At 34.2% G+C, this 20,358-nt stretch overlaps 1 protein-coding gene and 1 pseudogene across 1 annotated transcript; both read right to left on the reverse strand.

The window, feature by feature from the left end:
• Positions 1-5,102: 5,102 nt before the first annotated feature.
• LOC146906691 (protein FAR-RED IMPAIRED RESPONSE 1-like) lies at positions 5,103-11,549 on the reverse strand (annotated as a pseudogene).
• An 83-nt stretch (positions 11,550-11,632) lies between these two features.
• LOC146906692 (pentatricopeptide repeat-containing protein At4g21880, mitochondrial-like) lies at positions 11,633-16,244 on the reverse strand. The gene is made up of 12 exons (XM_085730290.1): positions 15,427-16,244; positions 15,174-15,356; positions 14,984-15,048; positions 14,652-14,759; positions 14,345-14,458; positions 13,272-13,376; positions 13,059-13,163; positions 12,805-12,969; positions 12,602-12,726; positions 12,419-12,524; positions 12,087-12,304; positions 11,633-12,005 (listed from the first exon to the last, which is right to left on the reverse strand). Exons 1-12 carry the CDS (start codon positions 16,043-16,045, stop codon positions 11,765-11,767), a joined length of 2,154 nt encoding a protein of 717 aa, XP_085586416.1. The 5' UTR covers positions 16,046-16,244; the 3' UTR covers positions 11,633-11,764.
• Between the last annotated feature and the right edge of the window lie 4,114 nt (positions 16,245-20,358).

The following is a 20,358-nucleotide window of genomic DNA, read 5'->3' on the forward strand; positions in this document are numbered from 1 at the left end:
TTTTGTGCTTTTTCTGGAAAAATGGTAATACAAAAAACCAAAAAAAAATTCTTTTTCTTTAAATCATTTTCACATACCTGCATAATCATAATGTTTATATCAATAATCAAATCATGCATTAATAAACCCGTTGAACACTTTAACCCTATGCTCTCTCTCGACTTTGAGTTCTCTGTGTTCGAAACAGAAGAAAAGGAGGATGAAAGTTTCCTAAATGTGATATATTGCCTACTAGGGCATTTTGGCCGTCGAAGCTGCAAGTATCAAGAAAGATTGTCCAGAAGAGGACTTTCATGTACAAAGACTGGCACGAGATGCTTCCATCTGCCTGCAGGGATATTGTACTTCAAGTGCACACTTTAACAGGGGCAACCCCCCCACCATCCCTCAATATACAATATAAAAGCAGTGCCCCACATGGAGGTCAGAGTTTCTGTCAACGGGAATTCCAATGAAAGCTAAGCTGGATTGAATTTAAAAGTGTTATTGCAATGTGCCCTGTACAGTTATGACAAAAGGATAAAGCAAGTATTTCACAAAGAAGGCTCGTCCCCGTGAAAGTCAAGAAAGTGGCTTTGTGCTAACAATGTGTTACCTGATTCCAGGGGCAATGTATGCCTAATTACCAAGGATAGTGATGAACTTGTGTGTCCTATGAATGCCAGTGCAGTCAAGAAATACTTTGTTAAAATGAAAAGCTCGATAAGTCGCAAACTGGAAAAAGCGGCTTAGGCAAAAAAGAGCGTCTCGATGGACTGAAAACCCGAAAGGGCGGTCCATGCAAAAGTTAGAGACATGTAAAAAAAAAAAGTGATAAAAAAAAATGTGTTTATCCTGATAGGTTGACACCCGCAAGGGCGACCTATGCAAAAGTTAAGGATTGTGACAAAGTAACTGCATCTGGTCGGACATGACTCACTTGGGGCAATTCTGCGTCAAAAGACGTCCGATTTATGGCAAGGTAACTGCATCAATTCAGATATGATTCATCTGGGGCATTTTCAACTGTCAAAAGACCTTCGACATGAAGCATCTGCAAATCAAAGACTCGGAACAGTGGAATTCAAAGTTGTTAGAGAACATAGCGGTTATCGTGTTCAATGTACCTTTTCCAATATAATTACCATTTTCCAAACTTTTTAAAATCTTTGGACCCACGCCTTTGGCAGGTCACCACTCCTTTACATCTAATTTGAGCCTGTGCCCATTTATTTGAAATTCTCATTTATTGTGTTTGCATAATTTTCTTCTATTTTTGATGTGAATACTTAAAGCAAAAAATAAAAAAAAATCTTTTTTAATGTCTTTTGAAAAGCATAAACAACAGGTACATCTTCTTTGAATTTATGAGTAGTAGAAACATACATCAACATTCGTCCCAAGGACAGTTAAACTCTGCAAGATAGTTATGGACAAGTGTTGTGCGATGACCTCTGTCAAAAAAAAAAAAAAGAAAAAAAATACAAAAAAAAAAGGAAGAGCTCGCTAAGTCGAAAACCCGAAAGGGCGGCTTAAGCCAAAAATGAGCGTCCCGGTGGATTGAAAACCCGAAAAAGGCGGTCCAGGCAAAAATTAGGGGCATAAGAAAAAATATACTCCCGGTGGATTGAAAACCTGAAAGGGCGATCCAGGCAAAAGTTAGGGACTTTAAAAAAAAAAACAATACAAAAAATGAATAAAAGACAGAGGTATCACAGTTCAAGTGGGCCAAATGGAAAGAATGCACTTTGTGCTGGCTTACGAGTGGCGACTTTTGCTGGAATGGTTGATTGAGAAATGGCGACTTTTGCCGGTGATTTGATGAATGGCGACTCCTGCCTATGGTTTAATTGACGGTGTCTCCCATCTGTGGCTTGATTGATGTATTTTATCCCTTAGAGATGGCGACTTCTGCCAAATTGTTGATTGATGAGCTGTTTCCCCAAGAGGATTAATTATGGGGCATTCTGTCTCCAAGCGGTTTGATTACGGGGCATTCTCCCTTCAGTGGTGTGGTTATGGGTTGTTCGCCCACCAGTGGTCTGAGTTTGAGCTTTACCCTGACAGTGTTTAACTCATCTCCAGTAATGTTATCCCCAATGAAGATTGCCGAGTGTTTGTACTGCGGTGTCAGTCTATCTCTCATCTTACCTATCCTCTTTTGTTTCATCAAGTTCACCTGTCATATACAGTCATACATTCATACATTCATGTACTCATACATTCATTCATACATATAATCATGCATATAAACATTCATGCACGTATTGCTTGCATACAAATATCATTTATACATGATTGCATTTACCACCTCGTATCTTATGTCAACTGTATCTCATAAAAGCGTCTACCCCAGTGTGTCTGGTCCAGATATGTCACTCACTGTAAGCCCGGTGGATTCCGGCGAACTCTTACCAAGCCCGGTGGATTCCGGCGAACTCTTACCAAGCCCGGTGGATTCCGGCGAACTCTTACCAAGCCCGGTGGATTCCGGCGAACTCTTACCAAGCCGAGTGGATTCTCGCAAACCCTTCATCAAAAGCCGAGTGGATTCTCGCAAACCCTTCATCAAAAGCCGAGTGGATTCTCGCAAACCGTTCATCAAAAGCCGAGTGGATTCTCGCAAACCCTTCATCAAAAGCCGAGTGGATTCTCGCAAACATTTGGTCAAAAGCCGAGTGGATTCTCGCAAACATGTCGTCAAAAGCCGAGTGGATTCTCGCAAACCTTTCCTCAAAAGCCGAGTGGATTCTCGCAAACCTCTTATCAGAAGCCGAGTGGATTCTCGCAAACATTTCGTCAAAAGCCGAGTGAATTCTCGCAAACGTTTATTTTGCTTCAAATGGTCAGTCCCAAACCACGGACAGCTTGTGTTTACCTGTCATTCCCTTAATATGTCGTCCCCAGCTTGTGTTCAAGAGGCGTCACTAATCCAATACATAAAAAGGTCATCCTCAAGGTGTTTAATTCATAAATGTCACCAATCAATTTGTGTTCAAGTGGTAGATCCCATCCAATAATAACTTTATCAATACTAATCAGTATAGACAAGCTTTATCTTCTGTACTTTCGTCCTTACCACGGGCTGTTGGTAATGGACAAGCTTTACTTTCCGTCTTAAGCTTTATTTTCCATCTCAAGCTTTATATTTCGTCTCAAGCTTCATCTTCCGGTTGAGCTTTATGTTCCGTTCAAGCTTTATCTTCTGTATGTTCGTCTTTACCACGGTAGTCGGTAATAGACAAGCTTTATCTCCCCAGTGATACCTATCAGTTTGTTCCCCAGTCAGTTTATTTCCGTCGTCTTTGCATTCATATTTGCATCGCATGCATTCATATCATTATATTCATCGCATTCTCAGCTTTTCAATTGGTCAAAATTCGGTGTACTTAGTATTTAAGTCTCTTCGACCCGTTGATTTAAAAATTTTACGTTTTAAATCCTCGTGACGAAGAAACGTAAATAGGGGCATCTGTCATACCCCAAATTTTGACCACTTTGCTCTGTTTTTACCTATTTTTGTCCGTATTTTAAAACGGCTGAATTTCTCTTCTTTTCGCTTTAACGAGTTAAAACCTTTCCCAGTCGTTTTTTAAAAACGTCTCAAACGCTTTTTCACTTTAAATATGTAAAGTCATTTAGTCGTCTTTTAAAATTTTTGAGGCTTTATTTTACAGTTCAAAGTGAAATTCTTTTTGTCCAAGCTTCAATCATGTCTGTTGCGCGCCAGCATTTTAAAATATTTTACGCGCTCTTTTTAAGCATTTAGTGTCATGTTTTTATTTTTATTTCCTTTAAAAGCCTTTAATTTAAAATTTCCTCTTTGTCCCTTTTTAAACTGCTTTAAAAGAATTTTGTTCGCACTTTAAAACGCCGTGTTATTTTAGACGTTTCAGTCCAAATTTCGGCGGAGAAGTATTTTAAAATACCTAATTTATTGAAAAAGTTTTTTATTATTATTATTGTTGCTGCTTTATTACTCTTATTTTTATTCTTCTCTTTTCTTTTGTGTTTGTTTTAAAAAAATATTAATAATAAATTATTTTGGTCTTATTAAACATGCCACTTACGTGACATTCCATTTCCTCCCCTTTTAATTTCTTTTTTATTTTCATTATTATTTGTTATTTTGTTTTAAGTCTTTTGTGTCGATGTGTCAAGCTTCTAGTGGTCTTTTGGTACAAACTTTTCCCCCAAGTCTCATTTTGTCTTGCTGTCATGTAGCAGAGGCTCTTTAAGGGCAGTGTGGTAATTGCAATTTATCAGGGGAAAACCCTAAAAATAGCAGTATTTATAGAGCATTAATTGCACAGCACTGTTCACCCAATCATTGACTGGAGCCGCAGCTTTTCCATCAGAAACCCTAATTTCTCTTTTCAATTCCCAATTTCGAATCAAACCACAAAAAAAATAAAAAATGTCAAGAACAGCATGAACACATGAAGAACACATGAACATGAGCTTATTTGCCAGAATCATCTTCCATCAAAAACACTAATCACCATAGCCTCAAATCCGAATCCAATTGTCTTACAACAACACAAATCCGATTTCACCACTTTTACAACCTCAAATCACGAGCAATTTTCGGACTACAACAATAACCAAAGCACATCGGTTCAGATTCACCGATAACAACTCAGTACAAGTTCAAAAAGGAAGAAGAAAGTGAAAGGAAGCACAGCTGAGTCGGATCTGGACATATAAGGAAGGAGCAGCAGCTTGTTTTCTTTTCTTTACAAGTCCAAATTGATCTACAAGAGGTAATCCCACCACTCCTTTCTTTGTTTCAATTTTCGTTCATAAACTTTTCTTTCAAAAAATGACGAATCTAAAAGTGTAGATCTATGATTTTGTATTTGTTGTTTGAAATTTTTGAGTTGATATTCGGTATGAGGGGAAAAATGGAATGTTAAAAATGTAAAAAAAATTGGAAACGGAGAGTTTTTGCTTTCCGGTACGGCGGCGCCGCCACCTTTGGCCGGGAGCCACCGTACCGGAGCTTTGGAGCTCGCCGGAATCTGAAATTCCTAAGAACACCAACGTGTTCTGTGTTATAATGAAAGAGAAGCTTTTGTTTTGTAAAATTGTATTAGAAAGAAAACCAAGGCATAAGAGTTTTTTTAGGCAGCAACAACACTTTTATATGCTGCCATGACCCATTTTAAGTGAACCGACCCAATCTGCTGACTTGCTCCAACTGTAAATCCAGCAGCAGCCCATTTAGAAATAGCTTTAGCTCGCTGCTGCTTGTTTGCAGTAGGTTTCTGGTTGCTTTTTACACCCTCAGTACTACTGTCTAAACCTCCATATCTGCTTTTGTTTCCTTTCCCTGCATGTTTGTGACATTTTAAGCAACCCTTTTTTATAATGAAATTCATGCATTTTCATTCAAAAAACTCATACTAACACTTTGACTATTTTTTTTTTTTTCTTCCTCACGTATGTTCTTTGGTACTTTAATGATCATTTTTTCCTCTAAATTTGTCTTAGCGTTTTAAAGCTTTATGTTAGTATGTGATCCTTTTTGGCATGCGGACCCAATACCTTGTTATGTTATGCTTTATCTTACTACATGGTTGGATTAATTGTCATGCATTTTAATTCAAACATCTTTTATGTCATCCATTTTTTTACTATGCTTCCTGCGTTTTATTGATGCTTTAACCCGTAACACTTTGGTTCATGCATGTTCTTAATATTTTCATTTCATGATTTTATACATGGTTAAGTGTAGCATATAAGATCTTTATGCCTTTTGTGTCTATTTTGTTCCCATTGCCGTAACACTTTGGTTCATGCATATTCTTAATCTTCTCATATCATGTTTTATACATAATTAATTTTTGCACCTAAGGCCTTTATATCTCCACTGACTCATGATCTAATAGTCTACTACATTTCAATTCTGGCATCATCTCTAATATTGCACCATGCATCTTTTAATTCTTGATAGGTGATTTATTCTTTTATTTTGCTTACCTTTTAGTGTGTGTTTTAGGTATTGATGTAATTTATTTTGAGCATTTTATTTCTTGTCTTAGAATGGATCTAGGGTGGTATGTAATAGCGTAGTAATTGCACACACCGACACTTGCACCGACACCATATCACTTTATTTATCGCTTTTATCTCGCTTTATATTTCCGCATCGTTACGCTACTTTACCGTTAGTTTAGTCAAACTTTTTTATCTCAAAAATCAAATAAGCGAAAGTCAAATTATTTTCTTAATAAACCTTGGGTCCAAATCCAAGTTGTTTTCCCTTTATTTTCTTAATCAAATTCCTAAATGAACTTTAATTAAACTTAGACAAAATTTCTCAAATAAAATGAAACAACCTCACTTCTATTTTATTCTTCTATGCCTTGAGGTCTCGCAATCCTTCTCAAAAATCATTTTCAAAAATCAAACTAAAATCAACCCAACCCACAAAAATATTTTTAAGAACGAACTACGGCGGTTTTGATCCCTTTTAAAGGGTACGTAGGCAGAGGCTTTAATCCTTTCAAATCGATCAAATAAAAATAACCAAAAACTCCAACTTCTTCTCCCTCCATTCTTTCACTCATACTTTAATCAATAAATTTTCAAATAAAATAAAGTTAGAAAGAGGTTCTCACGGAGTACCGTGAACGACGCGGGTGCCTAACACCTTCCCGAATCGTAACCAACCCCCGGATCCAAAAAGGGTTTTTCAATCTCTTTTTCCCTTCCCAAGAATAAAATCGAGCAAGTCCGGTAGATTGAAGGTTCAAGTCTAATTAATGGCTTGACACCCGAAAATCTTGGTCTACAACCACCCTTCAAGAAATGTCCTTTCTTTCTATTTGCAAATAAATTTGAGCCCGTCAAACTTCGGTATATATTCTATCTTCATTTTTTTTAGGGTTAATAGGCTTTTACCCCCCCTACATATGGGCGAATTTTGGTATACCCCCCTACGAAAAAAAAACTTGTAGATTCCCCCTTGTAAAATAAAGATTCTTTGGTTTACCCCCCTAAGGCCATCTGACTGGATAAATGAGATGATGTGGCTTCCTGACTGGGTATTTATTTATTTTTTGATTTTTTTTAATTTCCACGTGGCACACATAATTTTTTTTTTACAAAAAATAAACTAAAGATATGAAATACCTAAAGTACCCCTAATGCTTAAAAAAATAAGAAATTTTTCCAGACTTTTTTTCGTAAATTATAAAAAAAAATTGATTGAAATAATATCATCTAATTTTTTTATTTTGAAAATTAAGTTTCATAATTTTTTTTAATAAAAATATATGATTTTTTTTTTCTAATTTGTTAATTTCGAAAAATATTTTATAAAAATTATTGAATAAAATTCCCAAAAAAAAAATCTGAATTTTTTCTATATTTAATTTTTAAAAAAAATCTGAAATTAATATTTTGACAATTGAAATAAAATAATTTTTCAAATTTTAATTGCAATTAAAAAAATTATATCTAGATTTTTAAAAATTAAAATATTTTAGATAATTTTTATTTTTTGTAGAAAAAAGAAAAAACTTTTAATTTTGAAAAAAAATCTGAACTTTTTTTAATTTCTATTTTTTTCTATTTTTTATTTTTTATTTTGATAATTAAAAGTCATTTAACCCATTAAAAAAAATTCAATTTCTTCTCTCTTCTCTTCTTCTCCAGCGACTCTCTTCTTCTTCCCACCAACATTCTTCATCTTTTTATCAAACTCAATCCCCAATTCATTTACCTCATAATCTTCTTCCCTCTATCTCATCTTCTCTTTCAAGAACACAACACAACACAATTAGCACCACACAACAAAACAACAACAACCCACAACAACACAATTCTCTCTCTTTTCCTCTCAAATTCAGAAACACAAACCACAACAACAACAAACACAAACCCAGAAAGCTCCTTTCCTCTCAAATCACAGCAACAACAACTACCCACAGCAACAACAAATTTCCCTCAAAAAATTTGCCGCCGCCGCTGTCAAACAACCGTAAAAAATAGAAGCAGAAGAACCGTCACCGCCCAGTCTTCAACAACACCAACACAACAACTCAAGTTTTGGATTTTTATGTTGATGATTTGGGAAAAACATAGATCTTGAAAATGGGTTTGAATAAAAAAAAAAAGAGAGAAGAGAATAGGAAGGAGGAAGAGAAGAGAGGAAGGAGGAAATGGGAATGAGAGAGAAGGGCGAAAAAAAAGAAGAACATAGAGGGAAGGGAGAATGGGAACGAGAGATGGAGAGAAGGAAGGAGGAAATGGAGAAGAAAAGAAAAAATAATTTTTTTTAATGTTTTTAATTTAAGAAATTAAGTTTTTAATAAAAGAAATTCAAATGGAACAAAAAAAAATGGAAAAGAAATTAAAAAAGCCACGTCAGCGTGCCACCTCCTTAATTAGTGCACAGTCAGCGTGCCACATCATCTCATTTATCCAGTCAGATGGCCTTAGGGGGGTAAACCAAAGAATCTTTATTTTACAAGGGGGAATCTACAAGTTTTTTTTTCGTAGGGGGGTATACCAAAATTCGCCCATATGGCAGGGGGGTAAAAGCCTATTAATCCTTTTTTTTATTTTTATTTTCAACATTTCCGGATCAAGTTCACCCCACATGACATTTTCAGCATCTTAACACTTTTTGTTTGAATCTTTTTTTTTCTTCTTCTGGAAAACATACTATTTACTTTCGGGTTTGTTTGATTTTTATCAACTCAATTGATTTGTAATTCGTTATTGAAATTGGCAATCCACAAAAGCAATGAAAAAAAAAACTGAAAATTCCAGAACAGAAGAATAATATAAGCTTTGAAGAATCGCTTCAAACTTAAAATTAATAAACAAAGTAAACATGGCTGAAAATGATATTGCATCCCTAAATACCCTAAATACTAATTTTGTTATTTTTTAACTTCTGTAATATTCAACATCTTCTATTTAATTTTTTATTTTGCATTTTAAGTAAGAAAATAAAGCAAAATATGAACATCCATCTTATCATTCACCTCCTCTTCTGGTTACCACTTCTGCTGAATTCTGGCTACGCCATGCTCCAAAATCGGTAATTCTGAATCTTTAACTGATATTGTTTCTATTTTTCAAATCGATTTGATTGATTTAAGATCCCACCGCTTCAATCATATCCATTGCAGCTCCACCCTCTTACCGGCTCTTTTTGAATTTCACATGTTATTTTCAATTTAGAAAACTTTATTTCAAACTAGAAAAGGTTTATCGAAAATTTTTTGCAAGCAGGAAAGCATTAAAAAAGGTTTTGAGGAAGTTTTGTAAACTGAAACAACTCAAAGTTTTCTTGTTTGTCACTTGCTCTTTTGTTCTCGGAAAATTGTAAAATAGGGGTGTATGGTTGATCCTAATTGCAATTATTTATGTTGCCTAATTTGTCATTGAACCAATAAACATAAATGAAAACCACATTCACAGTCATTTAGCAACAAATGCAAGAAAATATAATCCTAATTCGTATTAATAAAGCATGCTAGCCATGTATGTGTACAAGGTTCTTGGAAAATTTATGTGCACAAGGCAAAAGTAATACCTTTTGAGCATGCTAGGCCTCTCATATTGCACTTGTCTTTGAGAATCCCTTAAGTCACCATGTTTTCCTGTTTTTGGGAGTTGGCCATTAACCCTCCTCTGATCTTGGTTCTGCGTATAAACACATAAATGTGAACTTTTTTATTTGACAAAAATTAATATTGAAATTCAATATTTTGATATTTTGATAATTTAAATGTGAACTTTTTACTTGTGTTGAACCATCAATGTTACTTTCAATTTCTTCAACTTTGCTAAGAAACACATTCACTTGAGAATCACCTACTTGACCATTTTGAAATTTCAGTATTAGCCTATCCAATTCATCAACAACTTTGGTAATAAAAGTGAAAGCTTCCGGACTTCTACATGCTTCACTGGCAATCCTAATAAGGCGGGGACAAATCTTCTGGTAGCGTTGCTTCGGAGACAAATCAACATCTTCCACCACATGACTAACACCGACAATAGGTAAAGCCCCGCTTCTTGCTGACTTTGTCCACCTCTTCAAGATACATGGTTCAGGCACAGATCTCACATCCATATGAATAAAAAAACTTTTAAACAATGACAACAAAGTATACCAAAGCTCTCAAACTTACGACAAGAGCAACAAATTGATTTCTTACCAAAATCAAAGAACACTTGCCATTCTCCCAACTTCTTTGCCATGACGATAACATATTCAATTGATGATGGTTGTATGTTCATACTCTTGACATAACATGCTTCAAATAACTCATACTCCTTTTGGAATAGATCAAAAATAGTGGGAGTATATATCTCAGACATTTGTTGCAATATTTCAGAATGTGAATTTATGAGTCTTGGTATTTTTTGACGTGACTCAAATTCACACTTCAATTCATTATATCTCTTTTCTTCTACAACATCCTCAAAACGTTTGAAAAAGTTGATAATATCCAAATCCACATTCATAAAACTTTTAATAATTGAATTCACACTTTCACTAAGTTGGGTGCTTCGCATTCCTAATGTAAAAGCCTTCTTCATGTAGCAAGATGCCCATTTCTCCTTCAAATTGTATACTCTTCTCAACCAACTGTTGTCTTCAGCATTGTGTTTTGCAAGGAGGGTTCTCCAACCTTCTTCAAACTGTTCTTCATCGTCGTTGTCGTACACACACTTCGTAAAGTCACTAAGAAGATGAGATTCATCTTTCATCAAATTTCCTGAGTGCTTGATACAATTTTGCATCAAGTGCCACGTACACATGCCATGGTAAGCTCTAGGCATAACCTCACCAAGTGCTTTTGCCATTGAATGATCTTGGTCTGTAAAAACTGATTGGGGCATTTTCTGCTTATGTGCCTCTAGAAATGTCTCAAAAAGCCACGTGTACGACTCTGCTGTTTCATCATATAGTAGTGCAGCCCCAAAGATCACAGCTTTTCGATGGTGATTAAGTCCTGAGAAAATTGCTAGTGGTCTATGTGAACTAGTTGTGTAATATGTCGCATCAAGAGAAATCACGTTACCAAAATATTCATAATCAAACAGCATTCTTGCATCTGCCCAAAATACATTAGTAATTTGATCGTCCACATCCATTTGATGGGCATGGAAAAAAGAGGGACTTACAAGCGACATCTTCTGTAAATATTGCAATAGATATCCGGCTTCTCCATTTTCTAAACTTCTTTGCCTTCTTTTTTGGAGATAATTTTTTGATCAAGGCGTATGCATCCCAATTTGGTTCTGCCACCTACTTCCTTACTCATCAAATCAAACGAACTCTTTTGTTGAAGACCAGCATCATCTGCTAGATCAATTTGTTGACGTTGAATTTCTGAAACTTTTCGTTGAGATGGCATCATATGAATTGTTTCTTGTGAGTGTAACATATGGTTATGTTCTTGCACAAAATCATGCACCGTCCATTTTTCACCCATATTTTTCACCGTCCATTGTCTATGTTCACTCCTGTTCTAACATGTCTAGCAACATGACCTATGTATGAAACATTGAACAAATCACTTTACCAAGCTTTTATCCATTTTCGAATGTACAAAAAATAAACTATGTTGCTTTTACCAAGCTATTATCGTAAGAAAATATAAAAGAATAGACAGCAAACAAATTTGTGGTAAAAACAATATAATTAACAAATTGTAAGGAAAATCCACCAACATAAAACAAATCTTAAATTAAATCGAACAACCAAAATAATCTCATAATGATAAAGAAGTCTAAAAAATAAAACACAAACGAGTTAAGTGGGTCGACCCGCCCCACCTCGTGCCTGCCCCGTTTTCATCGAGTTAAGCGGGGCGAACCAACTATAGGAAGCAAGTTCAAACTCGGATACTGGTACGCCATTCTTTTTGACGTAGCGGTGTCGGTAGTAGTGCTTCAGATCGGAACAAAGACCAGAGTAAAAACTTGGAATTTTATTAACGAGTATACTGTCAGCAGATTTGTGTTCTCCTGAGGCCAAAAGTACGTCATACATTCTACAGCCATAAAGTAACATCATAAGGAGAAGGAAAATATTATGAGAAAGGGAAAAAATAATATAAAGGTTAGAAGCCCACCTCCAGTAGCATTCTTCTCCATAAGGATATCCAGCCAATGCATATTCTTTCCAAACCAAATTAGCTTTATTCAAATCTCTTGATTTGGCACAAACAGATAGGAGATAATTAAGACATTGCTTTGAAGGAACAAGGCCAACCTCTTTTTTTATTAGATCCAGCAAGTCCAATCCAAATTGCAAATGTGTGGACCCATATTCAAAAATTAGCTCAAAGGGCTATACATACATGAGAACAATATGTCATGCTTCATACAGGCAGAAATATTAAACCAACAATTAATTCTTATAATCGTGAATCCTTATTCAAGTCATAAGGAAACAAAAACTTACTTCAACACAAAGACAATACATACTACTTCCTCCAAAAAGATCCTCTCTCTTGAATGCATCACTTTCGAAATGATCCTTGAGTTGTTTAAACATTTCAATGGTAGAACTGTGAAATATACAATGAACATAAACAAATGGCAGAATAAAATCATACTTTAATATTCGGAAAAAATAATATCATACCTTAAATTTTTGAATTGAACCGAGTACCGCATAACCATTTCGCAACCTTGAACCCAATCTTTGCCACTCAACTCCGTGCGTAGGAGAAGACCCCTCTCCAACTCGCCGTGTAAACATAACACATCCTAAGAGTGTACAATGATTGATGAGTTTTAAGGTTTAAAGTGGAAGCTATACAAATTAATAATAATCTAAAACCTTACCATGAGACATAAAACAGCTCTAGGGTTCAAAGTTTGTCCAGCTTTCTTGATTTCCTCCAACAAAACAAGTGCCTCGGACAATTTACCGTGTGATGCAAGAGATGAGACAAGCATTCTTTTAATTTCAATTAACCACTTCACTGGTATGCGTTGATCTTGAACAACCTGTAATGTTAAGGACAAAATGCTACGTCCTTTACAAGGTCACTACAAAAGCGAAACTGTAGAATGACAGCATATATATTTACACATACCTGTTTTGCTTTCTCAAATTCATCGTAAGCTGAATATGCATGAATAAGGGCTACAAAAACTTCTTTTGCGAAGTTGATTCCAGATTGTTCCATCTCTTCATAATACTACAAGGAAATATTCTAATTAGCAACTTGATAATATATTGAAAGAAAGCTTTTTACTACAATGATATCTTTTGAAAGCATACTTTAAAAAAAAAAGGTAAAACTTACATCTTTCATCACTACACTAAAGTGTGCCGAAAGCCAGTAAATCTTTCCATTTATCTTGAAATGGTGAAGGCGATGGTGACTTAAGATGGAATAGATTTGATCAACCTTGATTGTCAATATAGCAAAAGGAATAGAAAATCAACAACTAGATATTAGTAAAACAAGACAAATAAGAAAGAATGCTTCACTTAATGTTAACCCATAGTTGCTTCATTATTTATGTCATTTCCTGAAATTACTGAAATGGGAAAAAGGAGTCATACATTTCATTATGTAAGTGTAAAAGTTTTAGGCGAGCCTTGGAGCAACGGTGAAGTAGTTGTCACGTGACTGAAAGGTCACAAGTTCAAGTCTTAAAAACAGTCTCTTATTTAAAAAAAAACATGGTAAGGCTGTATACAATACACCAAATGGCGTGACCCCTTCATGATCCCTACATATGCTGGAGCATTTGTGCACCGGGGGCCTTTTCTGTTTTTTTGTAATTTTAAAGGTGATTTGGGGAAGAATAACTTGAACCGGTTTACATGTCATAATTAAATCTTAGCGTTTATCTTTTGGAGTTTTCTTTTGTATGTCGTATTTTGCCATAGTTCAATAGTTTAAAGACAATCTTACATGACATATTGTGCGAAAAATACAACAACAATCGAGCCTTATCTCACTAAGTGGGGTCAGTTACATTGATCAAATTATGCCATAGTGTTCTATCATAAACCATATATGGATCCAACTCGTTAACCTCTAAATCTTTCCTAACAGTTAATATAATTTTTCTTGGTCTTTCTCTACCTCTTCTAATCTCACCCTCCTCCATCTGATCTACTCTTTGTACTACAACATCTACAAATCTTTTCTCTACGTGTTCAAACCACCTTAGCCTATTTTCTACCATCTTTTTTACTATAGGTGCTACCCCAAATCTCTCCCTAATGGTGTCATTCGTAATCCTATCCCGTCTAGTCTTGCCACTAATCCAACGCAGCATATTGTGCGAAGAAATGGATTAGAACATAACTCAAAGAAGAAGAAAAAAAAAACAGGGAAGCTGCTCTACGTAAGATATATAATACCTGAAAATCTTGATTAGTTTCTGGGCAAGTCTCTAATACAGATTGCATTACATGACTGGAGGGCATAAAGCCTGCTTCACACATTTTATCAACAACATAAATAGCTACATCCACCTGCATAAGTTAAAAAGAAAAATGAAATGCAGTTTTGAAAAATGACAGAGTAACATAAAATAGAAAGAAGAGAAAATTTGATCTAAAGGGAGCAAACGTCTTGTTATCGTTTTCCTTCTCATCATGGATGACTTTATGACAATTACTTAATTGATAACCATAATATGAGAATGAATAAAGGAGAAAATTATACCTTGTTCTTACCACAGCAATACAAAATTAGCTTTTCATACAAAGAGAATGTAGGTGAAATTTTCAACAGACCATGCAAATTCTCAATCTCTTTTATGATATGCTCAACCTTGAAATTACCAAAAACTGATATAAGATAATTTCTAAGAAAAAGAAATTGTAACATACAACTATTGTAAAAAAAAGTTATGCTTTTAGCATCGCTTTCTTGCTGGCAGTCAAAATGGACAAAATCGACAGTGAAATCGATTGAAAATTGTAGATAAGCGCGCACGCATAACAGTATCACATGACATATCATCTAAGGGTGTTTACGTATGATAAGTTCGTCACCTCTAAATTTGGAATGCTAAATGCATAAATATCAATGAAGTTTGAAATTGCCTCCAGATAATCTTCTGCACGACATAAGAATATGTCATTAACATGAATACAAGGCAGTACTTGGACATTTGTAAAGTTTCTGATCTTTGAAAACTGAAATTCTAAAGGTAAGCAATCAATAATAACATAATAATGGTACCATCATAATAATCGAGTAGTAACTTTTCCGCCTCAGATTTCAACTGTAGCCTTCCTAATAATTTGAACACATTTGCTAATATTTCATCTGTAGAAGTAAACTTTGTAATGTCTGTATTTTTAAACACATCTGAAATCTGTGCCTTGCGGTCATCACTTTCACAAAGAGCCAAAAGGTAGTTTTCTGCAACAAGATTGAAGACATACTACAAATAAGCATCTTGGATTAAAAACAGATTGATTAATCTACCTACCTCGTAATTCTTCAGTTGAGTTTCTCCTTTTAATATATTCACAAGCATCGCGGATCATGGCCTCGTCATTAACCCTTATCCACATCAACATGTCATAATAACCCAATCGTGAAATTGATTTTGAATTGTGAATATGATCTTTAATCAATTTAGAGAAAATTTGAAATTGTCCAACATCTCCCATGTCAATTATATACTTGAGAAGTGGACCGTATGTTTCTTCTTCTAGTTCTAGTTCTAGTTGAACTGGCATTGACTGCAAAAGATGACGAATCAAATTCAATTCTCCAGTCGACCTAACCTTCTCTATCTCCAATTCGAAACGTTGTTGTTGCTCATCAATGATATCCTCTCTAGAATTCCACAATTTTTCCCTCTCAATTGTTAGTCTCTCTAGAAATCCATGAAGAAGCTTCCCAGCCGGAGGAGTAGGAGGAGGAGGAGGAGCATAATGGAGTTTGCGGGAAGAGAGGATAGGGTTCCATGAAAACGATGTTTTGCGAATGTTGTGCAAATCAGAACTGAAATGATAGCTAATAACCTGTAGTTTTTGAAGGGAAAAGGCGCGAATCATCTTTGATCTGCACTGCAAGGAGTTAAGCAAGGTAGTCGCGGTCATGATCTAGTTTGTGCGTGTGCTCAATTGGAGATGTCTATAAACGAGTGGAGTCGCCGTCAAAAACTTAGGGTTCAACTTAGAGTTCGTGCAGCACGTTTTATAAAATTGGAAGAAAAAATAAATAAATAAATAAAAACTAATTGGGACCCGATAAGGAAAAACAAAACAAACATAACCCACCTACCCTTTGAAGATTTCAAATGAATGTAGAATGCTACACGTCATAAGCTAGGACACTATGAAAATAAATGTCAGCTTCGGGAAGAAAATACAAATATTGCTGAATTTGAAGAAGGTGTAATGCATCTCATTGATGAATAATGCCTGAATACTAATGCCAAAGATGAGGTACGATTTATTGATTCTAGATGTTCCGATCATAAGGTAGGAACAAAAGATCGATTATTTGATTTTGATGATAGTTTTATAGAATCAGGGATATTAGGGATGATTCTAAGATGTTAGTTATCGGAAAACAAAACATGAAGTTGTGTGTTGGTGGTATAATTTAAGTGATAACTAATCTTTACTATTTGCATGGACTTGAAAAAAATTTGCTTAGTATTAGACAGTTTCATCAGAAGAATCTCACTATAGTTTTCAAAAAGGATTCATGCAACGTGTGTCATATTGCACCATGAAAAAAATTTGCTTAGTATTAGATGTAGAAGGAATGATCATGTCTACACAGATGATCTCAGATAGAATGTTTGTCATATTGCACCATGATAGTTTTATAGAATCAGGAAAATTAGGGATGACTCTAAGAGGGGCCGTTCCTATGTAATTGGAAGCCCGGCTTTCGTGTAAAAAAGGTCCCTAATAAAATAAAAACATAATTTTTTTTAAAAGAGCAATTATCAATTTAAATTGAAAATAAGATCCGTAAAGAAGAAAAAAAAATCATTATTCTAACTAACACAGAAAAAATTAATATTCTAATCAATAACATAAAAATACAATTGCAAGCGAATATCTTTATCAATCTTCTAGGTTGTTGTTTTCCTTAATTTGTACAAAGGCAAAATTAAAAGGTATGTTTATTTCTTGAGAGAATACTTATAATGTTTGTCTTTTCAAATAAAAAAATATAACATTTGTTGTTTGTGCTTTACTATTTCATAGGACAAGTATGGGTCGAAAATTACAAGAAGTGCTCTTACAAAAATAAGAAGAAAAAAATTATAGTGTGTTTTTATTTGTATATATATAAACCAATATGTTAAGGAGAATTTAAATGAATTAGAGATAGGGTTGATGAGCCTCAAATCTATAATAAATTATGTCCAAATCAAAAAGTTTTATCTCATACTAAAAAAATATATAATTAAAGAAGAAAAAAGGAAAAGAAAAGGATCTTGGGTGGTTAGAGATAGGATTGATGAGCCTCAAATCAAAAAGTTCTCTCATACTAAAAAAATATATATAATTAAAGAAGAAAAAAGGAAAAGAAAAGGGTCTTGGGTGGTTGTTGAACCCAAGATCTTGCCAATGCCAGCTCAAGTTAGTTCCACTCGGGCGCGTCAGCGAACCAGATATTCACATAACACCATTTGTATTTATTACTTATTTACATGCAATATATGTTAAAAAAAATATACGAGTCCCAAATTTGGAGGTTCAGCTCAGTAGAGTTGTTTGTACCTCCTAAGAGTCGGCCGTGATTCTAAGATGTTAGTTATGGGAAAACTAAACACGAAGTTGTGTGTTGGCGGTATGATTTAAGTAATAACAAATCTTTACGATTTGCTTAGATTTGAAAATAATTTGCTTAACCAGAAGTATCTCACTGTATTTTTCAAAATGAATACATGCAACGCGTATCAAGTTGTAAAAGGGATGATCATGTCTACATAGATGATCTCAGATAGAATGTTTGTCATATTTGCACCAATCAGATGCTCATTGATGAACAAATTTAAGTAAGTCTACAAAATCGTTATCAAGGAATAAAGTGATAAGTTATTATCATATTCACGGAGATTGTCATTTCAACTAGGCAACCAGAATTACTTGTTTAAAACAGAAAATATAAATAAATAAATAAATATGCGATAAATTGGGGGGGGGGGGGGGGGGGGGGGGGTGTTGCAAGTTAAGTCTGATAGTGCAGAGCAATAGTGATTTTTTAACCTGGTTTCGATTGCAGAAGTTTTGACTGCATAATGTTTGAGGCAGTCCTCTCTATTTAAATTTTGCATATTTTTCAAGAAAAATAAAACGATAGACATTCAAGAGTAAAAAACATCAAAAAAATTGGTCTCTTAAAAAAAGTAATAAAATAAAGATAAAATGTTCTACTTAGTACCTATCTTTTCTTGTTTTGGTTTAAGGACGAAAGGTTGAAAATGAAAATGCTTCAATGTCTAGTAGGAATCCATAGGTTGAAAATCAAACTCCAAATTGTTTTATTAGCCTACTTTCCCAAATATATACCATAGACCAAATATGTTGTAATTTGAAATATTAGAGGTTGGAATAAAAATAGCATGCAAATAAATGACATCCAAAATATAAATTTTACGATAAAAGAGTTAAACAAATGACATCCACAAACTAACAAAATAATCACTTCTATATTTCTCACCAACACTAAAAGAGTGAGGTTGATACGACATCTTTACTTAAAATTTTTAATAAGAATTTATTTTGTTAACTCAACATAACACATTTTTTTTGACAAATCAACATAACACCTATATTTTGCAATTATCAAATACCAAAAGTGAAGGGTATTGAAATAATGAATGTTGAAAAAAAAATAGCATCAAAATAAATGACATCTAAAACTTAAAATGCAAGATAAAAGTATTAAGCAAATGAATCCAAAAACGAAGAAAACTATTCATCAAAATATTAAGACTTCTAGGGGTTGAGGGGTGGCTAAATTGATGTGGATAATCACTTCTATATTTCTCACCATCTAGTCCTGCATTCAATGTGTAACTTTAATGGGTAGAAGAATACACTTAATTGGATTAAGACCAACCACACAAGTGAAATGAATATCAATCTTCACTGAAAATCTTAGGGTTAAATAAGTAAATAGTCCCACTAAATATACCAACATTTGATTTTAGTCCCTCTGAAATATTCTTTAGCTTTTTAGTCCCTCTAAAATTTTTAATTTATGAAATTAGTCTCTGCACTAGTGTAATATTCAATGTAGAGTAGAGACTAATATCATAGATGAAATTTTTTAGATGGACCAAAAGCCTAAAGAATATTTTAGGGGGACTAAAATCAAATGTTGGTATATTCAAGAGGACCATTTACTTATTTAACCCAAAATCTTAAGACATTATGTATACAGGTCATCTCACTTATATGTTTCTCAATATCCACTCTTGCATAGAATGTGAAATTTTTACTCACTTGACACAGTATTTGTGTTCCACCACCAAGAACTACTCCCCACAATGTTGAATCGGGATACCATCGTTATACCTTCTGGTGGAGCCAACTTTGATGTGGATCAACACATTGAAGAAGGAACAACGATAAGTGAGAATTATACTACATCTTCATCCCAAATTGTATTGCTTAAGTATGATATATTTTTTTTCACTTATTTGTTAATCAACCTCCACTGTTTATTTATTTTTTCTTAAAAAGGAAGTAGCCTTACTGACTTTAGGCTAGGTTTGACCTATCACAAAAGAAAAGGAGTCATATGTGTTGTCTTTTGACCTCTTGCGTCCTTAGGAATAACGCCACAATAAGCGACCTCTCTCTATTCTTGTTTGTCAGGTTTGTTCTCTTACATACTATGCGGTTTTGATAACTGATGAGTCCTCAACCTTTCCCCTCTTTCTGCAACTTTTTTTTTATCTTTTTCCGTATCAAGTTTAGCGCAATTTGTGCTATATATAATAATCATTGACTTGGTTTCTTGTGTAAAGATGTGTGATGCTTTTGTTTACCCGTTAATGTGTTCATATTTCTCTTTCAATGCATGATTATTAGCCTACAAGTTGAATGATATCATCTGTGCATTTGCCTCTTTCAATTAAAACATGAAGATTTTAGTGATGATTATTAATTTTGGTTAGTTTATTTAATTGGACAGAGATATGAGTTAGATGTAAAAATATGATATATAATAGAATATGACAGTGATATATCCATATATTTGACTGCTAATTTTTTGAAGGTGAAATTCATATTAGTACTAATAAATCAATATCAACCATTTCACAAAATGAAAAATAATCCAAATTTCTCCCGTGTCCACAATAATGCAAAAAGAAGTTGTTTGACATTCTCTTGACTATGAAGCCAGTACACTTTTTCAAGATCATACTTACTCAATG

Source organism: Medicago sativa, chromosome 7 (assembly GCF_051527215.1).
Source record: "Medicago sativa cultivar Bolivia chromosome 7, Bolivia_mono, whole genome shotgun sequence".
NCBI classification, from domain to species: domain Eukaryota; kingdom Viridiplantae; phylum Streptophyta; class Magnoliopsida; order Fabales; family Fabaceae; genus Medicago; species Medicago sativa.